A 22,958-nucleotide genomic window follows, 5' to 3' on the forward strand; every position below is an offset into this window, starting at 1 on the left:
ATAGATGTTTGCTTTTTGAAAGGTCATCCATGCTTTAGATCCAACCCAAGACCTCAACCAAATACGCCCAGCTTATTTCCGAGCTTCCCGAAGACCCCAAACGAATAAGCGTATCCTAGCCGACATGTGGGACAGCCAGCGATAGCATCAACACTGAGATGTAAATAAAGAACGTCAAAGATCATGTCATCCTCCTCAAATCAAAGCCCAAAGCTCATTTTAGAGGCTCTTCGTATTTTGACAACCCCGGAAAGACAAAGTCATACAGATTGTAAGTACAAAACCTGAGAGACGTAATCACTGGGCCTAACTGAAAATATGATTATTGTAGACTGCGTGTTACAATATGAAGTTTGTTTATTTGAGTTGTGTATTGATCGAATGGAAAGACAAGGTTACAAAATTCGTTTTCTTTATAGTAATTGATAACTTGTCATGTATCTTTGTTGACGTGAGTTAAAATTGTTAAAGGGCTTGAGCAGGTTATGAAATGAATACGTTTTTATATTTTTGCTACCATTTTCAATTAAGAGGAAAATATATCAAATGGTAAACTGGTTATTTTGGGGTATTAACAGCAATGACTAAATGTTATTGACTCCTACTGGCAGCCAGTTATATGTCATCTCCCCTCAAAATAATCAACGGTATCATGGGAGATTAGGTTTTCGGACATCATACGGTTTTGGTTGGTTGGTTGTTTATTGCTGCACTCAGCAATATTCCGGCTATATGGCGGTGGTCTGTAAATAATCGAGTCTCGACTAGACAATCCAGTGATCAACAGCATGAGCATCGATCTATGCAATTTGGATAAGATGACATTTGTCAACCAAGTCAGCAAGCCTTAGACCACCCAATCTCATTTGTTGCCCTTTACGACAAGCATCAGTGGTAAAGGGCTGTAGACATATTCTAATTTATGTCTTCACGGGTTCATACGTTTTTGGATGGCAGTGCATACTTGGGCTATAACAAAGAATGTTGTGTCACACAGACATCGTAAATTCTTGAATCATGGCTTGTGTTTAGAATAAAGTTATCTGTCATAAGTGAAGTGATTTATAGTCATTCATGTGATTAGAAAGGCACCAACAAATGTTATATGTCTAAAACTCTTAGTTCGAAGATATGTGATTGAAATGTGCATGTTGAAGGGAATGATTGTTCTAAACAATAGAAGTATCTTTTTCAGCTGCTTCATCTGATGGAGAAAGCCAATTTGACCACCTGCTCCGAACTAAACTCCAGTCAATCAACGGAAGTCTGCAATCTGACACATTCTCCAACCTGCCATGTTTGTCGGTCCTACAGACTCAGACAACTGTGTCAGACACCGACAAGTCAGATGTCCGATGGAAGTACACGTCTGTGTGTCTTCATTTACTGCTTCTGCTGCAGAAACATCTGATTCAGGCTTCCAGAGATTTCCAGGAGGAGATGAAGAAGAACCCCCCTTCCATGAAGACGCCACACCAAGTTCCTCCACTTTCTCCTGATGTCCTCAGTATTGAACAGGAGAAGACAGTCTTGACCACTCTGCAGTTCACTGTTTGTCTTGGAATTTGCCCAAATGTTGATAAAGGTGTTGGAATTCCTGTAGAGAGGAGATCTGGATTTGGGAAGCTTCTCACTGGCAGTAAATTAAAGGAAGTATCGCGAGAAGAACGTTATGCTAGGCTAGGATTGTGTGGACGGATTTTTTCAGCCTGTCTGAATGTTCCGTCTCTATCAGCTTTAATTCTTTCACGGCATCTCTGTGATTTTTTAGCCATTCTTCTCCAGTTGAACCACTGCCCAGGGATAGATGGTGGTCAAACGAGTAATGTAAATCCTGCTTCAGGTTCCAAAAATCAGACTGTTGAAGGGAATCTGAAGGACAATACTATCAGTTGTCCACCAAACAGGACTGTGGGTGAATTAGGAGATTTAGCAGATTCAAGTACACACATCAACCCAAAGGTTTTCAACTCTCAGGATCCCCATCCATGCTCTGTAGATTCATCATTAGTGACAGGAGACACAGCTGAGGTAAATAAAAACAATGTTCAGGTTCAAATGATAAGTCAAATACTGTGGCTGGTAGCTGTCAGGAAACTGTACATCAGGAGGATGAATATCTCAGTATGTTAATGGGTGAGTTGAGTGTTGTGGAGACAGAGCAGGAGTTTGCTGAGGCCGCTCTACAGAAGCTGATGACGAGGATCAGTCCTGCGATGCTCGTGAGAGACTTGATGATGCTGCAAGGGGCAGCCAAACCCAAGACAGGTGGAAAGGTAAGTATAAGTAAAACAGGTACAGGTGTCAAAGTCGTCATGGTGTTCATCGATAAGAATTGCAATAGTTGTGAGCCAATATGATATTTATCTCTTTACTTACTTTGCATTATTGCCTAGGATCACGATGGGCTTGCACCACACCATGCAGTCAGCTGATTTGCTGTGATATCGCTGAAATACTCTTCACGACTCACCCAAGCTCTCATCCATTCATTGATGAATATTAAGCATCTCCACCATTCTACAACAAGGAGAACTAATTGTAGAATGCCTTTAGTATTGTGTAATTTTAATTTGGTTTAACATGTAATTTTTTGTGACAGTCTAAAGATAAGGGTAAGCAGCTGCCTGTGTCTCCCCCGTGGCTGAGACAAGTGTGTGGTCGACTGATGACGGACATCTTGATGCGTCCCAAGGGTCTTCTGCATGTGCTGCAGGGTATGCTTCCCCCAGGACCAGGTGAGACGTTACAGACTCTAGTATTATTTTCCAGTTCAACTTGAAGTGTTAAAAGACAGTTGATCTCCTAACCTATTATTAGGTTGTTGGGGGGATATAGAAATGAGTTCCGTCCATCCATGTGTCCGTCACACTTTGTCCGAAGCATATCTCCTAAACTATTCATGATAGCTTAACCAAACTCCGTACACATGTCAACCATGAACCCTAGATATGCCTTTTGGGGGTTAGACCCAGATATGAATTTTATTTTTTGCTGTTTCCATGGAAACATGACTTAGGCTGTGACTATGAGGATGTCATCTTGTCCGAGCAGATCTTCCAAACTATACGTGCTAGCTTCATCAAACTTGGTACATATGTCAAGCATGATCCATAGATGTGCCATTTGATGGTTAGACCCAGATATTAATTTTATTTTTGCTGTTTCCATGGAAACATCACTTAGGCTGTGACTATGAGGATGTCATCTTGTTGCATTTCCATGGCAACAAGATCAGATCTTAAAAACTTTCAATACTCCCCTTCCACTTAGCTATATACACTCCAAAACATTTGACATAATCATAACTAGTAGACATATTCATAAAGAGTATTTTGCTGTTGCGGGGGATATTGATGACCTTGTCTACTTGTTGGTATTTGTGTCACTTTGTATACTACTGGTATAAATAATGACAATTTCCAAGTAAAACTTGATTATGAAAATGTCTACATCTGCATGTAAAAGGTTCCACTATTAGACTGAACTAAAATAGTTAAAGCGCTCTTCATTTTTGACTCTAAACATGTGCTTTATTACATGTGTACATATTTTGTATATGCTGTTTCTGTATACTTTTATATAATAAATACATACTTATTTCATTTAATATTGTGTTGTTATGTTAGGCCCCTGTAAAATTGTGTTGGGCAGAGTTCCTGTGGGTAAAGTTCCTATGGGCAGAGTTCCTGTGGGGAAAGGTCTGTACACCAAAAGGTCGTGTTAAGTGCTTTTTCAGCAGTCTGAAACTTGATTACTGTTTCCATGCAGCACCATCAGGAGCAAGAGTGGCAGATTCCGTGGACTGGCAGAGAAGTCAGGCCATCGCCATGGTGATAGCACACTGCCCCATGCAGACAGCCTCAGTGGAAGAATACTACAAACACATCTCTCCCCAGGTGATTACATGACGGTGGTCTGTTGTTGTAACAATCTCATTAAAATTATCTTCCACACCAGTAGGATATCTCTGCTTGATGATCTGAAAAATGCTTCAAAGGAGTGAGTGAGTAAGTTGAGTTTTACGCTGCACTCAGCAATATTCCAGCCATATGGCGGCGATCTGTAAATAATCAAATCTGGACTATCCAGTGATGAACAGCATGAGCATGAGCATCGATCGGCGTAAAACTCACTCACTCCTATAAAAGATTTGTCGGATCATCAATAGGAGGTTATATCTGATAGATATTCAAATCAGCCTTTAGCATCATCAAGGCTTCTCAGTATGAGTGCAGCATTCAGAGCAGCATGTTATATTTTGGATGTCAACAATGCACGGAAATGTGCAGTTCTGAATGGAAATAATAAAGGAAGCTTTTTTAAAGGAAGCAGTTTTGGTGATTTTGTATGCACCACTGATCTCCTAGTCGCATCAAAAGAATACTTGTACATGTATTTTTATTCATTGTCTTTTTTTTAAATTGAAATGTCTGAATCTTGAATCTATTGATGGAATTGTCAGATCTGCACACAGGGAGGTATCATGTTTGAGTAAATAATACAATTGTGTTAGTGAGTGAGTGAGTTTAGTTTTACGCCACACTCAGCAATATTCCAGCTATATGGCGGTGGTCTGTAAATAATCAAGTTTGGAACAGATAATCCAGTGATCAACATCATGAGCATCGATCTATGCAATTGGGATACGATGACATATGTCAATCAAGTCATCGAACCTGACCACCCGATTCCATTAGTCTGTAATTGTTTATTGTCTTTTACAATAGCCATGAAGATCCGGGTGAGAATTGGTCTTTAGCAACTCATGCGTGTCGTCAGTGGCGACCATAAATACTGTGGAGTTTGGTGTTAAACAACAACCAACCAACCAATCAATTTTTTACAACATATGTTAACTCGATTTTTCTCCAATATTATTGGAAGCTTTGCAGAGGGGATTCACAGACTTAAAGAACCACTAAACTTTGTTTTTTGTTACTCTTTTAACCATTACATATGAAAGATTTGTGGTTAGTCTTATGCGGAACACCAAATTTATTCTTTAAAAACTTGTGGTTAATTAATACCGAGCGATTAAAAGTGGCCAAAAAGTCGCCTGCTTCCCTCTCGCCCGCCAACGAAACCACAGACAGGTTACGTAACTCTGTCGCCAGAGCACTGCAGTGGCGTCATATGAGGAACGATTTTCAGTTAGTTGTATAGAAAGTGTGTAGCACGCTCATCATTTTGATGATTTCGACATGAAGCATGACATGCCGAATTGTTGCTTTGTCCTCAATTGCTCCTAGGGGTCGGGTGATGGTGTCACCATGCACAGATTTCCACAGGACCCCGCAGTTCGTGCTAAATGGGTTATGTTTGTGAGTGCGGTTGGCGGCGTTGTGGGAAGCCTGAAGCGATATCTTACTTGTGTTCAGATCGGCTCACGAAGTTAAAGAATCAAAACTACTTACTAGTTAAAGTAAAATATGTATATGATTGATGACCATAAAGATTTTCCATAACACAACTTGTAACATAACGATTTCTTCCTCGGAAGTGAGGTTGTGGTCGAAGTAACAATAATATTGTAAGTAGTATTATATTGACACCCACCTCGCTGCCAGGAGAGAAATTGTTATGTTATACGGCTATGTCATGCAAAATCCTATTGGCCATCAATAAAATACATATTTTACTACCAGTAGAAAGTAGTTTTGATTTTGTAACTTTCGGTGAAAACAAACCTAAATAGCATTTATCCACAGACTGGCGGATGTTCCGACAGAGCGCCCGCCATTTTGAAAATCGTAAAGTCTGTTAGAATTAATGAGATTATAGTTTGTTTTCATCAAGTTAGAAAATCAAAACTACTTTCTACTCGTAGTTAAATATGTATTGGAATCATAACCAAAAGGATTTTGCATGACACAACTTATAACATAGCGATTTCTTCCACGGAGGCGAGGTGGGGGTCGAAGTCACAATACTCTTGCGATAAATTTCTTGCTACATTCACATGGTTAATGTCCACTCACCAGTATGTAGATACTAGTCAGTCAATGTCGTCTTTATATTTGGTCTTATAATCCTAATTAGTTTATTATCACACTTGTATGCATTTTGAAACTAAATAAAAAGCAGACGATCTGCTGATACTTATAGTGAATTTATAACAGAACTGTAATATCTAGACATTTTATAGTTTGCCAATGTGAATCATAATTGGCAGCACACACACCCTAGTGCATGTTGTCTGTCTCATTACACTTCACGGTGAAAACAATGATTCTGTTGAATGCTACGACAAATGAATAAAAACAAAATGCAAATATTAAAATTAAAACAGATTAAAGTTATAGGAACAATATCAGGCCATTACCTTGTTTGAGGAATGTATCCATCAATATCCACAAAACTGTTCAAAATGATGTGTCTTTTAACAGTTTAATATACGAAAAAGTGATAAATCTTTTCAGGTATTGGTGTATAGTCTCATTGGTCACCCAAGATAGCACACCTGGCAACTAATTGCATAATGTCCGCCTTTCATTAAAACAGTAATTTAGTTAGCCAATAATGGGCAATCAATCAATGTATTGCCGGTTAATCCTTTGAAAGAAGGGCGTTATTTTTACGCTTGACACCGACACGACAGAGTGTATTCAGTATAGATTAGTAAATCTACATACATAAACACTACCTTTTGACAATCCGCTGTGTAAGATAAAAGTAATTAATCAATCAGCGTGTTATCGGTTAATCCTTTGATCGATGTTTATAATGTTGAATATTTACTCCAGACACAAGAAATGCCAAATGGGAACCTTTGTCGGGTAATCTAAGTGTGTTACCACTAATTATACCTGTTATAAATTCATTAACTGACCATCAAGTGAATGATGACAAATAACATGTGTAGGTTTATACCACCTAACACGGGTTACAACAAGGGAGTATTAATTGCTGTATTGCATGTGAAAACTTATGGGCCGACACTGTTTGAGAATACAAACAGATTTTTACATGACATGATTAAATATCGAGGTAAAAAACACAGAAATGGGATCAATTTGGATCAGTCATTATACAAATAGGGCCCTACTGACACCAATCAATTGTGACAGAAGCGTCTATGAAAACAAGTTGTAACTTCGGAAACTAGGCAAAGCAGGAGACAAAATTAAATGCCAGTAGATTGTGAGAACATATAGCTTTCATTTTTCCACAACAATTGTCACGATTTCAGGTTTATACAAGCCTGTAAACAAGATAATTTACCCCTAAAATGTAGATGAATTCTGCATCGGCCCTCAAAGCTATTCCTCATATGGCGTCACAGAGTTAAGCTACCGGCTCTGATTGGTTGAAATTTAGATTCGCGGGTGAGAATTGTGCACTGTTGTCAAAAAGGTCGATTTAAGTCAATTAAAGGTCGAAATGAGTAGTTTTAATGACAGGGTTTCATTTATAACGATGCCAGTTAGTGATTTATGTATTTTTAACCCCTAGGGTTTATGTGACCTTTAATATCAAATCATGCTGTCATGAAACAAGTCAAAGATAGAGTATTATGTCAATGAAGAAGAGAAATTATACCAATTAATCAACAGGTGGCAAATTACTTACATACTTTAAATTATGGCGCTACTTCATTGTAACCTTGGGGCGGTGGGGTAACCTAGTGGTTAAAGCGTTCGCTCGTCACACCGAAGACCCGGGTTCGATTCCCCACATGGGCAAAATGTGTGAAGCCCATTTCTGGTGTCCCCCGCCATAATTTTGCTGGAATATTGCTAAAAGCGGCGTAAAATCAAACTCACTCACTCATTCACTCATTGCAACCTCAGTGTGTGATGTCATATATTAGCACTGTGTGAAATGTCACTACAGGGTAGGATATATGGCCCCAGCACATATTTATCAGTATCTTGGAACAAATTGTTCAGAAACCTACATAAATTATATTTAAGGTAAATGAAATTAACTTTACATTCATGCAACACTGTTTCGCTATGTTTACATGTAGATTTTTAAAATACCAGTATTGGGTAAGGTTATCTGTTTTGAATACAGAATAGTTGACACCATTAACACTATTTATGTTTAGTCTCTATGGTTTCATATGCACAACTTACTTACAGAACAAAATGGGTGCTAACACTTCATTTTGGTGATGAAATAAATTCATTTGTTAAATGTTTTATGAGTTTTGATAACACTGGATAAAATATAACACCAACCTTCGTAACTAGAAATGGAAGTTAACAGTATTGTCCATATGAATACTGCCTCATCAAAACTTTTAGAGTTTGTGCTCCATATTAATATAACTATATTCCAGTGTTTACACTTTCAGATAAGAGGCCTGCTTCATCACAGTGATCCTAAGGTTACTCAGAGGTTTCTGAGGGTGATCGTGACCCTCATTAAGGAGATGACCAGTCAGTATCCATCACTGGGACAACAGCACCTGCTGGACCCCCTGGTGTCTCCGCTACAGCAGTGTGTGGACAGTCATGGTGAGTGAGTGAGTGAGTGTAGTTTTATGCAGCTTTTAGCAATATTCCAGCAACATCACGATGGGGGACACCAGAAATGGGTTTCACACATTGTACCCATGTGGGGAATCGAAATCCGGGTCTTCGACGTGACGAGCGAACATGGTGAGGAAGGTGTCACAGGTGCAATTGATTGATGCAGATGTCTGTTCCTGATCTTTCTTTGTAGAATTACTTTGACTAAGTCGCTTGTCATGAGAGGATAGTGTTTAATGTGCCTGTTTATTGTTATTCTTAAGGTACATCAGTGACTTCCAAGATACAGGTGGTAGCATGTGGCAAGACTTTGACCCGATGTATAGAAGATATCTACAAGGTAGGGATCTCTAAACAGTCATCCAGGTTGGTAAGAACAGGATTCAATTAATGTCAGATTTGCCTACCTTCAGCTTGACTAAATATGTAGATGGAATCGCAGGTTAACTCTGATTTGTCCTCACTGTGCCCATGTTTACTAAAGTGGTAAACATCTATAACAGGATTACATACTAGATCAGGATATATAATGATAGCACTATTTTCCATGTGGCACCAAACTCCTCACTGTACTGTGTTGCAGGTGTATGTGATCAGCACGGAGGCCAGGGACTGTCTCTGGCCAGTCCTCCGTCGCTATGTGGCAGTTCTCTTCCAGCTGTACTTCAGCAGCAAGGAGGGCGTGTCACACCTCAGGTGGGTACGTAAGGGATGCAGGCCATGTGGAAACATTCAGTTGGTCTGTGATTTGTCTTATCAAAAAAAATCTTCCCATCCTTGGATCAGTCAACAGTCAATAAAGCAGGTCCAGCAAGTCACTGAACATGTGATTTAAGTTCTTTTAATATGTAATCAGGTTGGATGTGATCTTGATCATGTAGATCTAGTATGGTCATATTGCCATCTATTGGTTTGTCCATTAACTTACTGTTATGTTACTGTATTGTTGCTGTAATTATGCTGTAATGTTGCTAAAATGTTACTGTAATGTTACTGTAATGTTCCAGTAATGTTGCTGTGATGTTGCTGAAATGTTCCAGTAATGTTGCTGTGATGTTGCTGTAGTGTTGCTGTGATGTTACTGTAATGTTACTGTAATGTTGCTGTGATGTTGCTGTAATGTTACTGTAATGTTGCTGTGATGTTACTGTAATGTTGCTGTGGTGTTACTGTAATGTTGCTGTGGTGTTACTGTAATGTTGCTGTGATGTTACTGTAATGTTGCTGTAATGTTACTGTAATGTTACTGTTGTGCTGTAATGTTACTGTAATGTTGCTGTAATGTTACTGTAATGTTGCTGTAATGTTGCTGTAATGTTGCTGTAATGTTACTGTAATGTTGCTGTAATGTTGCTGTAATGTTACTGTAATGTTGCTGTAATGTTACTGTAATGTTGCTGTAGATGTTGCTGTAATGTTACTGTAATGTTGCTGTGTAGTGTTTGCTGTAATGTTGCTGTAATGCTGTAATGTTGCTGTAATGTTGCTGTAATGTTGCTGTAATGTTACTTCAATGTTGCTGTTATGTTGCTGTAATGTTGCTGTAATGTTGCTATAATGTTACTGTAATGTTACTGTAATGTTGCTGAAATGTTACTGTACTGTAGTGTTGCTGTGATGTTGCTGTGATGTTACTGTAATGTTGCTGTAATAATGTTGCTGTAATGTTACTGATTTTTGCTGTAGTGTTGCTGTGATGTTACTGTAATGTTACTGTAAATGTTGCTGTGATGTTGATGTAATGTTGATGTGATGTTACTGTGATGTTGCTGTAATGTTGCTGTGATGTTGCTGTAATGTTGCTGTAATGTTGCTGTGATGTTACTGTAATGTTGCTGTGATGTTACTGTAATGTTGCTGTGATGTTGCTGTAATGTTACTGTAATGTTGCTGTAATGTTGCTGTAATGTTGCTGTAGTGTTGCTGTAATGTTACTGTAATGTTGCTGTGATGTTTGTTGCTGTAATGTTACTGTAATGTTGCTGTGATGTTACTGTATGTTACTGTTGCTGTGATGTTACTGTAATGTTGCTGTGATGTTGCTGTGATGTTACTGTAATGTTGCTGTGATGTTGCTGTAATGTTACTGTAATGTTGCTGTGATGTTGCTGTAATGTTGCTGTGATGTTGCTGTAATGTTACTGTAATGTTGCTGTGATGTTGCTGCAATGTTGCTGTAATGTTGCTGTGATGTTACTGTAATGTTGCTGTGATGTTGCTGTAATGTTGCTGTGATGTTACTGTAATGCTGCTGTAATGTGACTGTAATGTTGCTGTGATGTTGCTGTAATGTTGTAATGTTACTGTAATGTTACTGTAATGTTGATGTGATGTGACTGTAATGTTGATGTGATGTTGCTGTAATGTTGATGTGATGTTGCTGTGATGTTACTGTAATGTTGATGTGATGTTACTGTAATGTTGATGTGATGTTACTGTAATGTTGCTGTATGTTGATGTGATGTTACTGTAATGTTGCTGTGATGTTGCTGTAATGTTGATGTGATGTTGCTGTAATGTTGCTGTGATGTTGCTGTGATGTTACTGTAATGTTGCTGTGATGTTGCTGTAATGTTACTGTAATGTTGCTGTGATGTTGCTGTAATGTTGATGTGATGTTACTGTAATGTTGATGTGATGTTACTGTAATGTTGATGTGATGTTACTGTAATGTTACTGTGATGTTGCTGTAATGTTGCTGTGATGTTGCTGTAATGTTGCTGTGATGTTGCTGTAATGTTACTGTAATGTTGCTGTAATGTTGCTGTAATGTTGCTGTAATGTTGCTGTAATGTTGTACTGTAATGTTGCTGTAATGTTGCTGTAATGTTGCTGTAATGTTACTGTATGTTGCTGTAATGTTACTGTATGTTATGTTGCTGTAATGTTACTGTATGTTGCTGTGATGTTGCTGTAATGTTGCTGTATGTTGCTGTAATGTTACTGTAATGTTACTGTATGTTGCTGTAATGTTGCTGGCATCAGTGTAACAATAGTCCATCCTTTCTCTCAGGTCATCCTGTGAAGACATACTCATCACCTTCCTCAAGCAGGCTGAACCAGATGTTTCCCTGGACATTCTGTGGCTGCTGGCTACTGGTGTCCATGGTAACAGTGTGAAGGACATATCACGGTGTCCCACTCAGTTGATGTTCCAGCCAGGAGACAGTGGTGGGCTGCGTGCTGTACTGGCCCCCTCCGACAGGTGAGGTGGAGGATCAGCTAAACCCCTCCTGTTGGTTTGTGCAGTTTCTGACAGGTGTGACCAAAAACATGTACAATTCTGCACCATCTCCTGTAGTCCACCATTTGTTGTTATTCACATCTGAAAACCACAAAAGTGTTTGGTGTCATCCAACTGCATCCAATGAAAATTAGGTTCTTCCTGGTTAGGCTTATTCAAAATTACACAAAAGATACCAACATTCAGTCACACAACCTCCGAGGGACTGAGAATATTGTTACATTATGTTTAGTTTGTTAATTGTGAAACCATTTTGGATGTCCCCACTTTTCATCTATGTATCATAGTTTACAAAATTACATTAGATATAAGTGACACTATTTGGCATGCGCTATCGCCAAAGGCTCGCATAATACAATTTTTATTCCTAATATATGATATTAATGATACAGAAACACACTCGGTTAATAATCTCTATGTAACGAATAATACTGAGCCTAGGTTTACTTTGACTGTGTTGTATGTATGCAGTTTAACATTTACTGTGTTGTAACAGTGTAAAGGAAGACAGGATTTATTGGTCCATGTGTTGAATGAATGCAGTGTTTACTTGTGTTTTGACAGTTGTGAGGAAGACGGCATCTGTGTGGAGACTCGGGTGCGCTGCCTGGTGGAGCTGGTGAAGCACCTACAGGACAGCAGTGTCACAGGGGACTTCTTTATCAAGCTGCTCCAGGTATACGAGTCACACTACACTTGCTCATCAACAATGTACAATTCATTCTTGAAGCTTTGGCATCAAAACACCATGCCAAGATTTATGTGTGTATGTCTGCATTGGTAAGGGCTTTGTGTCTACAAATTGCAAGCATTGACCAGTAGGTTGCTACTTGTAGGATATATACTCTTGGAAACAAAAAAGGGAACACATGAAAGTACAAGTGTTCCTGTATTCTTGTACTTGCATGTGTTCCCTAATGAGAATATTATTTATTAAAGACTACATCAGTATGTATTTTCATATATTTAAGTCATAGGTAAATAGTTGTCATGTTAATTACAGTAAAAAATGCAAAGATGCCCCTTTGGTATAGTGTTAGTTAGTTGTCATCCTCCTCTTCAGGTTTCTATCTTTAGAATGTGACTTTCAATCACATCCATTGTTTGTTCAGTGAGAACAGTATTACAATGTATTGGTAAATGAGGTATGACAAAATGATCACCATACTTTGTGGTGTATGGTAGTTATGAATGGTATGTGTTTTTGTTCATAGGAGCTAACGATGATGGTGTCATCTCAGACTGGTGATGGAGAATCAATTTCTGTCTCCTGCCCCGAGCCAGAGAAGGAGCTGCTAATGCTGGAGCTTCAAGATACACAGGAAGTGGAACTCTTCAACAGGAGGCTGATTGTGCTGAACCTTCTGGCCTCTATGTGTGAAGAGCTGGGGCCGTCCTGTCTTAACAAAACACAACACATTCTGGCATTTGTCAGAGTAAGTAGTTGTGTAGCTTATCTATTTACTTACTTTTAAGGTGTACATCTCTGATCTCTGCATGAACTTCATGTTGTCACTTCATTTGAAGAAACAAAACTGCAAAAGACACAAGAAAATATGGTGACATGCAGGTGATGTTCAAAGTCATGTTAGCTTCGTGGTTAAAAGAGTTGCTCAGTCACGCCGAACACCGGGTTCGATTCCCAACATGGGTACAATGTGTGAAGCCCATTCCTGGTTTCCCCTGCCACAATATTGCTGGAATATTGTTAAAAGCGTATAAAAGCACTCACTCAAAGTCATGTCCTTCAAATGGTAAAGCAGTCATTATAATTAACATTCCATATTGTTTTGATGTGTTACCTCTGAAGCAATTATTTGGAAGATATAACATTTCTGTTCTGAAATTTGAGGTAGTCAATCTGTAGGTTAGATACCTCATATTATTCTTCTTCTTTGGGGGCAGGGGACTGATTGCTTCAGATGTATGAATCAGTTGAAATATGTCTAAGTCTATGAATGACAGGTCTTCAGTGTCATGGTAGGATGAACCAATATTCTTTCCCTTACCCCCGAATTTAGATATAATATCATGCTTGCAGGTCACCGAAGACCTGGGTTCTATTCCCCACTTGGGCACAATGTGTGAAGCCCATTTCTGGTGTACCCCGCCGTGATGTTGCTGGAATATTGCTAAAAGCGGCGTAAAACCAAACTCACTCAGTCATTCTTGCAGGTAACTCTGGAGTGAGGTGTGTGGAGTTTAGATATAACATGTATGGTTACAGGCGACTATGGTACGAGGTGTGTGGAGTTTAGATGTGACATGTGTGGTTACAGGCGACTCTGGAGCGAGGTGTAGAGGTGTGTGGAGTTTAGATGTGACATGTATGGTTACAGGCGACTATGGAACAAGGTGTGGAGGTGTGTGGAGTTTAGATGTGACATGTATGGTTACAGGCTTACTCTGGAGCGAGGTGTAGAGGTGTGTGGAGTATAGATGTGGGCGTGTGGTTACAGGCGACTCTGGAGCCGAGGTGTGTAGAGGTGTGTGGAGTTTAGATGTGACATGTATGGTTACAGGCTTACTATGGAGCCGAGGTGTAGAGGTGTGTGGAGTTTAGATGTGACATGTATGGTTACAGGCAACTCTGGAGCCGAGGTGTGGAGGTGTGTGGAGTTTAGGATGTGACATGTATGGTTACAGGCGACTCTGGAGCCGAGGTGTGGAGGTGTGTGGAGTTTAGATGTGACATGTATGGTTACAGGCGACTCTGGAACGAGGTGTGGAGGTGTGTGGAGTTTAGATGTGACATGTGTGGTTACAGGCTGACTCTGGAGCCGAGGTGTAGAGGTGTGTGGAGTTTAGATGTGACATGTGTGGTTACAGGCTGACTCTGGAGCCGAGGTGTGGAGGTGTGTGGAGTTTAGATGTGACATGTATGGTTACAGGCGACTCTGGAGCGAGGTGTAGAGGTGTGTGTGGAGTTTAGATGTGACATGTGTGGTTACAGGCTGACTCTGGAGCGAGGTGTAGAGGTGTGTGGAGTTTAGATGTGACATGTGTGGTTACAGGCTGACTCTGAGCCGAGGTGTGGAGGTGTGTGGAGTTTAGATGTGACATGTATGGTTACAGGCGACTCTGGAGCGAGGTGTGTGGAGGTGTGTGGAGTTTAGATGTGACATGTATGGTTACAGGCGACTCTGGAGCGAGGTGTAGAGGTGTGTGGAGTTTAGATGTGACATGTATGGTTACAGGCGACTCTGGAGCGAGGTGTAGAGGTGTGTGGAGTTTAGATGTGACATGTATGGTTACAGGCGACTCTGGAGCGAGGTGTAGAGGTGTGTGGAGTTTAGATGTGACATGTATGGTTACAGGCGACTCTGGAGCGAGGTGTAGAGGTGTGTGGAGTTTAGATGTGACATGTATGGTTACAGGCGACTCTGGAGCGAGGTGTAGAGGTGTGTGGAGTTTAGATGTGACATGTGGTTACAGGCGACTCTGGAGCGAGGTGTAGAGGTGTGTGGAGTTTAGATGTGACATGTATGGTTACAGGCGACTCTGGAGCGAGGTGTAGAGGTGTGTGGAGTTTAGATGTGACATGTGTGGTTACAGGCGACTCTGGAGCGAGGTGTAGAGGTGTGTGGAGTTTAGATGTGACATGTGGTGTGGGGGACTCTGGAGCGAGTGTGGAGTTTAGATGTGACATGTGTGGTTACAGGCGACTCTGGAGCGAGGTGTAGAGGTGTGTCGGGCTACCATGGAGGAGCTGACTGGACTGTTTGAGTCGGAGACACTGAGTATGGCCATGGGATTGCTGACGGCAGTCATGGGAGGAGCTGTACAGGTGAGCCATGATGTCATTTTATGTAGCATTTATTCAGAGTATTTTAACATTTTCCTTCCATTGTTGGTACGGGTCTCTCTCAGTTCATCTCAAATCTAAAATAGACGGAATTGTTAACACTGCAAGTAAAATCACTGGAGTCAGATTTGAATGTTTATCATCAATATATGAGCGGCAAATTGTGAATCAAGCTGTCAAACTCATATCTGACCGTACTCAATACTTAAATTCGGAATACATCCTCCTCCAAAGTTCCAATTGTGAAAACTAAGAGAGCCCGTACATCCTTTATTCTAAGTACCATATCTCTCTTAAACAAATGTGAAGATACCTAAATCAAAGAATTTATGTAAATATGTTTGGTATCTCTCTAATGTGTCAGTAGCTCTGCTGATATAAAACAAATTCCAGAAAAGGCATTAAAGTATTATTCTATTCTATTCTATTCTATTCTATTCACATGACTTGCATCATGTGGTATATTTTTTACAAATCTCCACTCCAACTACAGTATCTAATATATGTGAGGCTTGAAGTTTGATACAAAGACTAGAACAATGTTGTGGTGTCCCTGACTCTGAGATGTTTGACTGATAACTGTTCCAGCGTTGAATTGACCTGATGCATGAAACTCACATTTGTCAATTTTGCAACAGGTTGAAGAAGCTGATAGACAGATGATGCAGGAGTTGTTGCCCCTGCTTGATGGAATCAGACAGGAACATGCATCAGATGAAGTTAGAGAAATGGCAGATGATATTCGCATTGCCATAGCAACCAGAGGTGCCGTATGGTCAGAGCTGATGAAGAGCAAACAAGATTTAAAGAAGCAAACACCACAGGTTAGAGAATATTCACTGTGTCACAGAATGCATTGTAGATTTACAGTATCCGAAAGGCTCACTGGTCAACATTGGGGATTCTGGATTAGAACTGGTCAACCTATGCTTGTTTTGTTTTGTTGTTTAATGCTACATTTGACAATATTCCAGCTATATGGCAGCGGTCTGTAAATAATTGAGTCTGGACCAGATAATCCAGTGATGAACAGCATGAGCATCGATCTATGTACATGGGATACAATGACCCGATCCCCGAAGCAGGGGATATAGTATTAGGCTCCGTACGTACGTACGAATTGGAATATCTTAAGAACCATTGACTGGATTCTTTTCATACTTGGTACCTAGGTTCAACACAGTATAAGAAAGGTACCCTTTGTCAGGTTTGGTGACCTTGACCTTCATTTCAAGGTCACCAGGGGACTTAACATTTTACCCTTGTCAGCGAGATATCCCAAGAACCGTTCACTGGATTTTCTTCATATTTGACACCAAGCTTCATATAGGGAAGGTGCAGGGCCCAGTCGAGTTTGGTGACCTTCACATAATTTTCAAGGTCACAGCGACACTTTGAAGATTTCAGCATGTTAAGATTGTCAGCAAGATATCTCAAGAAGGGTTCACTGGATTTTCTTCATAGATTTTCAAGACTTCTCTTGAATGTTTTTTGATAAGCAATTTCTCTATTACTATTTTTTGCATATTTCATACACCATGGCATTCATGTCAAGGTCAAAGTGAGTCTTGAAAATATTTGTGTGTTTGAACAGCTACAGAGCAGAGCAAAATATCAAGAGAGGTTGACTGGTCATGTTTTTGTTGACATTTAACTTCATCTTTCATTACTCTTTAAGTTTGATTTGACAATATGCGGTGGGGATTATGTCACCTTAGTGACAACTGCTTGTTCATTGATTAAATTTGATTTTCTATTGTCTAATAATTACTGGAATTTTGTGTTTGTAAAACTCTGTTGTCACTTTAAAGGTCTGTGTCATGCAGTCAAATTTGTTCAACATATACCATACATGTCTGCATGTGTTTATTTAGGCAAAAGACAAAGGGACAGACAAGAAAAAGGCCACTGACCGTAAGACTAAGAAACCATTGATAGAAGTTATCTCAGAAACATTGAATGAAACTTCACATGATGTCAACAGCTGTCAAGCTGAAATGATCAAAAACGAGGATGAGGTGCAAGCAGGTAACACAGGTTTAGCTGTTCCACATGAAAGACCAACTCCAGCCTCCCTCGAATCTTCTGGGCACCAACCTGTGTCTTCCCCGAAAGAAGGCAGTCCTTTCCCAGGAGAAAGAGAAGGCTCGGTTCAAGCCAGCAGAAAAGGAGGCTCTCCTCGTACAGGTGCAGAGGCAGACTCGCCTCACCCAAGTGGAGAACTAGAACAAGCCTTCAAGGAGCTATGTGACCCCGAGATCCCTGTCCGAGGTCATGGCTTGCTGCGTCTGACTCACCTCATTCAAAACAAGGATCCTTCAGTCTTGTCTCGACTGGAGACCTTGGTCAAGATATTTGAGGAGAATCTGCAACATCAAGATTCCTATCTGTACCTGGCTTCGGTCAACGGACTTGCAGCCCTCACTGACCGATTCCCTGATGTGGTGGTGCCAAGACTTGCCCAGGAGTTTGCAGAGACAGGTCCGCAGAAGTCAGCAGAACTGAGGATGAAACTTGGAGAAAGTTTAGTGAAGGCAGCAAGGAATTTAGGTATGTTTCATATAAAGTGCATTTAGATAGCTGCCTTGTAATAACTATGAGATGCCCAGTTTCGGTACAGTTACAGAATACCGGATACCTACCAGCCACGTGCACTTCTATTATAGGGAAGCACGAGCTGTAAAATTGTAAAAAATAAGGGTGCATGAAAATAAAAAATTAACCATAAAAATCGGATTACTTGGGACGACTTCCGGCCAGTAAAACTAACCAACGATTTTGAAATGAAAGGTAAGTTATCACAAATAAAAATATATCCGTATTTGAAAAATGGGACACATGGAATTCTGGGAGTTGGAGCGATTCCGCATAATCCTAACCCTAACCTTATTCGTTAAACTACCCTTAAAGAAGATAGTAACGTGTATCCAAGGGTTAAAAAAGTAAGTACGCTAAGAAAGCGAAGTTCTATAGTTTTCAAAGATGGCGGAAGGTATCCGGCAATCTGTAATCTTACCCCAGTTTCTTATGTGACCAAATTCACTTGTGTTACATGTAGTCCTGTAATGATTCACTCAGGTATTTGGGGTGGTGGGGTAGCCTAGAGGTTCGATCAAACCTGGGTTCGAATCCCCACATGGGTACAATGTGTGAAGCCCATTTCTGGTGTCTCTGCCATGATATTATATTTTGCTAAAAGCAGCGTAAAACTAAACTCACTCACTCACTCCTTGTCTTCATCTGCTAGTAAACTATGGTTACAAGATATTAGCCAACTGACAGTCTTCTTGTGTCTGTCAAGGTACGTCAAAAGCAGGTGTGAGGACACAATAATTTTGTGTTTGTAATCTGAACACCAAAAGTAACATCATGTGAATTCTGCATTCACAAGTTCACTCACTAACTCACGTATTCAGTAAATTCAAGCAGTATTCCTGCATGAATTCAATTCATCCTTCATGATCACTATATGACGACTAATCTCTGTGTTAGGACCAAGATCCTTTATAATACTCAGATACATGCAGCACTTTGATCATTGGTAGGACTCTGATTCATGTTTGGATTTAGATCAATGTCTGGACTCTGACTTCAATGTGTGATAGGTCTCAGATCCAGGGTAAGACTGAGATTCATGGATGCCATACTGTTAATACAAAACCAATTCTGTCCTGAAACAGGAGACATGATCCCCAAGTATCGCGAACTGCTGCTAGCTGCCGTCTTGTCAGGAGCTCGGAGTGATGATGCCATGGTCCGTGCCAGCAGTTTGTCCAATCTGGCCGAGATGTGCAAGCTGTTGAGGTTCTCCCTTGGAAATGTGCTTCATGAGGTGTGTACCAGTGGAACATTTTCTTGGGGGACATTTGAAGGTGTTTTGAGTTGCTGAGAGGTGTTTGCCATATTTTGTTCATAAAAAGATACATAATACAATTGTATGAGATAGAATAAGTACTGGTATTTAATGTTAAATTCATAGAGAATACTACACGAGGTCTCATTACATACGAATGATACGAAACGAGTGTCCTTCCTATGGTATCTGACTGACCAATGGCGAGGTCAGATAACATAGGAAGATCACGAATTCAGATCATTCGTATGTAATGAGACCAGTAATATTTTATTTATTACCCCGTCTTACATGCATTAAATTGACAAAATAGCGTATTTTTGTTATTTTTGGTTTCAAACCGAAACCGGTTTCATAAAGAGGTTCGCGGAAGAGTTTTGTATTGTAGTACAATATTTGCATGGCGTCACACTGTAATGATGTCACTGCCATGGTAACCGGCGCCACGATGCATGTCAGTTGTCATCGCCTTCGTACAGCCTCCTACAGTAAACTACTCCGTTGCACCCGTTTCTTGGTTTGCAGTTGCTTCATTAGGCTAACATCACTGGTGGAAACATTGCGTTTATGTTTTTAGACAGATATAATGTCTCAGTTCGACTCACAATTAAACAGCGACGCGGCAGCGTTCGCAATGTTTACTTTCCCACAATGCATTTAAGTTATAGAATGAATGAATTCACGTGTTCGTTATGAATGAAAAAATAGTTAAGTGAGACTGTGACCTAATAGAGGTCATGGGTTATCCAATCAAATCGTTAGAATCTCAGGTCAAGTCGTTACGACACAGGTCAACGCGATACGACACTCGTGTGACGTACGAGATTAGTATGCAACTACCCATACGTTGACCACGTGGGTAATAAAATGTAATATTAACCCAACTGTTTGCTGTACATATTGGATGCAAAAATGTGTTGTAAAGAATATACAAATTTGTCTCCTTTCAGTAAAACAAAATTATGTGTCTGAAATCACTAACCACTAAAATTAATACTCTGGAATACATGTGTAATATTATATGGTTGGTACTTGATGGTTACACAGCCCTGTACCTGACACATGTTTTTATACATGTCAACCATGGAGGCATGAACACTTTATTAATACAATTCCACTACTCCCTAGGTGTTTGAGTGCTGCTCCAGCATTGTGAAGACTGACCCTGACCCAGAGGCCAGGAAGGCGGCCATCTTGACAATCACCCAGCTATTGCAAGGGTTGGGAGCTGATGCACCCAAGGTGAGTTGGCAGCAGACATATGAACTCTTTGATGTCAACTTTTGTAGTGTGAGAAACTTGTGAATGCAGAATTAACATGAGGCAATATTGGTGTTCTGATTACAACCACAAAATGATTGTGTCCTCACACCTGCTTTTGACCCACATTGACAGACACAAGAAGTACTGGCAGTTGGCTAGTATCTTAACCATAGTTTACTAGCAGATGAAGGCAAGGAGGAGTATGGTTTTACGCCGCTTTTAGCAATATTCCAGTAATATCACACGGGGAAAACAAGAAATGGGCTTCACACATTGTACCCATGTGGAGAATTGAACCAGCACCTTTGGTTTGACGAGCAAACGCTTTTACCTTTAGGCTACCCCACCGCCCCTGGAGGCGAGTGGGTCATGGTTTTGTCTTTCAGAATGGCAACGGACCGCCTCCGTGGTGTAGTGGTTAGAGCATCCACCCGGAGAGCGGAAGGTCACAGGTTCAATCCCCGACCCCGTCCTACCAAAAGACGTTAAAATATGGTACTTGTTGGTCCCTGCCTGGCGCTCGGCATTACTGGGTACAACAAGGACTGGTCGGCTCGGAGTCAGTATAATGTGTCTGAGTGGGGTATTCATGCTTCACTGCGTCATGGTTTCTCAGTGGGCTAGCACTATAAAACCAGCTTAAGTCTGGGCTAGTACAAGCAGCCACACATACACATACACATGCATGCACGTCGTCATATGAGCGAAATATTCTCAAGCACGACGTTAAACCCAATTTCACCTCACCTCACCTCAGAATGGCAACGCCATTCTCACCCTGCATGGGTCATCAGTGTTCATCTACAGCAGCACAATATAATTAGAATGCCAGGGACGGCAATGAGCAAGGTTGATAGTACTTGTCTCGGAAATGTCCCGGGTCCTCGGTGTGACAAGCGAACACTTTAACCACTAGGCTACCCCACCGCCCCCATTGAAGGCAAGGAGTGTTCGGGACTAATGTGATCATTGTCTTCTGACTTCCATCTTATTGGGTATTTTATAATGCTTGTGTTAATGTTCCAGAAATAACCACTAATTTCTTATGACTACACAATGCCATTTGAAATGTGGTGAAATGTAAAAGTGGGATTACACTTTCTCAGTAAAGGACAGAGTGGGCTGACTATGTGTGATGGTGATTAGGTGCCTGACTCAACCCGGACTCAACCCAACATAAGTACTAAAATCTGTACTTTACTGAGAAAGTTTAATCCCAAATATAACATACGTTTCATTTCCTATGGTTTGACACTACTGTTGAGACCTGTGAAGATCCGGGTTAAAATATTGGCCTTCAGTAACCCATGCTTGTCGTAAGAGACGACTAACGGGATTGGGTGGTCAGGCTCGTTGACATGGTTGACACATGTCATCTGTTTCCAATTGCGCAGATCGATGCTCATGCTGTTGATCACTGGATTGTCTGGTCCAGACTCGATTATATACAGACTGCCGCCACATAGCTGGAATATTGCTGAGTGCGGCGTAAAACTAAACTCACTCACTCACTACTGCTGATGATTCTGTGTCTGTCTGTCCACAGTTTCTGGGGTCTCTGCTGCGAGACCTGTACCGTCTCCTGAAGCTGGTTCACGTCTCCGATGAGGATGACATGGTGCGCACTCACACCCTGCTGGCTCTCAACGAGCTGGATGTCATCATGAGGGGAGCGCTCTTTCCTCAACAGAAACTGGAGAAGAAGATCACGATCTTGCACCCAGACTCTTGACACAGGGAACCAGGACGTGGTGCTCAACTGGCATTTGTGCCAGTTTAACATGAGTGAAGTTGAACATGAACATTCCATCCAGTTGGACCTGTCAACCTTGCACCGTGTTGGTGCTTTGAACCAGACTTTGATTTGAGTGACTGTTCAGTTTGGCAACAGTTTGGCATTAAATACCAAGCAAACAAACCAACAACAGCATTTAGGTCTGGATATGTCTATCCCTCATGCAGTAACATATTGTAAATAAAGAATGATTCTATAATATGTGTATATTTATTATTTGTCCAGGCCTGGTTTAACTTCTTTGAGTGGCATTTTTAGAAGTTGGAGAGTCAGATAAAGACAACCTGTATGGATAAACTTCTTTATTCAAAGAAGCTGTTCATTCATAAAGTTTGTCCTTATCTGGGTTTTTGTCACTATTTTCAGAGAAGCATGGCTGAAAGTTTGCACATATACCAGTAGATAAACTTACAATTTTGCTTAGTTTGAAGAAGTGCCTGTTATAAACAGATATTTACAATTTAAAAAAATGTTTTATGAGAGATATTTTTTAATCTGAACTCAACATTTCAGTCTTG

General features: G+C 40.5%; 2 protein-coding genes across 2 annotated transcripts; both read left to right on the plus strand.

Moving 5' to 3' along the window:
* The first annotated feature begins 78 nt into the window (after window positions 1–78).
* Window positions 79–2,137, plus strand: LOC124260344 (transport and Golgi organization protein 6 homolog). The gene is made up of 2 exons (XM_046694631.1): window positions 79–271; window positions 1,196–2,137. The coding sequence occupies exons 1-2, from the start codon at window positions 184–186 to the stop codon at window positions 2,131–2,133; spliced, it is 1,026 nt and encodes a 341-aa protein (XP_046550587.1). The 5' UTR covers window positions 79–183; the 3' UTR covers window positions 2,134–2,137.
* LOC124260309 (transport and Golgi organization protein 6 homolog) lies at window positions 2,133–22,639 on the plus strand. The gene is made up of 15 exons (XM_046694587.1): window positions 2,133–2,276; window positions 2,603–2,738; window positions 3,772–3,899; window positions 8,303–8,465; window positions 8,744–8,820; window positions 9,064–9,176; window positions 11,494–11,685; window positions 12,289–12,400; window positions 12,939–13,160; window positions 15,386–15,511; window positions 16,168–16,353; window positions 17,404–18,079; window positions 19,210–19,361; window positions 20,511–20,624; window positions 22,192–22,639. Exons 1-15 carry the CDS (start codon window positions 2,133–2,135, stop codon window positions 22,375–22,377), a joined length of 2,727 nt encoding a protein of 908 aa, XP_046550543.1. The 3' UTR covers window positions 22,378–22,639.
* Window positions 22,640–22,958: the final 319 nt, after the last annotated feature.

This window comes from Haliotis rubra, unplaced genomic scaffold, assembly GCF_003918875.1.
Source record: "Haliotis rubra isolate DU_JTF1 unplaced genomic scaffold, ASM391887v1 Scf76, whole genome shotgun sequence".
Lineage (NCBI taxonomy): Eukaryota > Metazoa > Mollusca > Gastropoda > Lepetellida > Haliotidae > Haliotis > Haliotis rubra.

Bases quoted from the DNA above. Each gene is read 5' to 3' on its own strand.
- LOC124260344 (XM_046694631.1), top strand. From the start codon at position 184: ATGTCATCCTCCTCAAATCAAAGCCCAAAGCTCATTTTAGAGGCTCTT. The intron at 272-1,195 runs GTAAGTACAAAA...TATCTTTTTCAG, and splicing joins AAGACAAAGTCATACAGATT to CTGCTTCATCTGATGGAGAA.
- LOC124260309 (XM_046694587.1), top strand. From the start codon at position 2,133: ATGGGTGAGTTGAGTGTTGTGGAGACAGAGCAGGAGTTTGCTGAGGCC. The intron at 11,686-12,288 runs GTGAGGTGGAGG...GTGTTTTGACAG, and splicing joins GTACTGGCCCCCTCCGACAG to TTGTGAGGAAGACGGCATCT. The intron at 16,354-17,403 runs GTTAGAGAATAT...GTGTTTATTTAG, and splicing joins TAAAGAAGCAAACACCACAG to GCAAAAGACAAAGGGACAGA.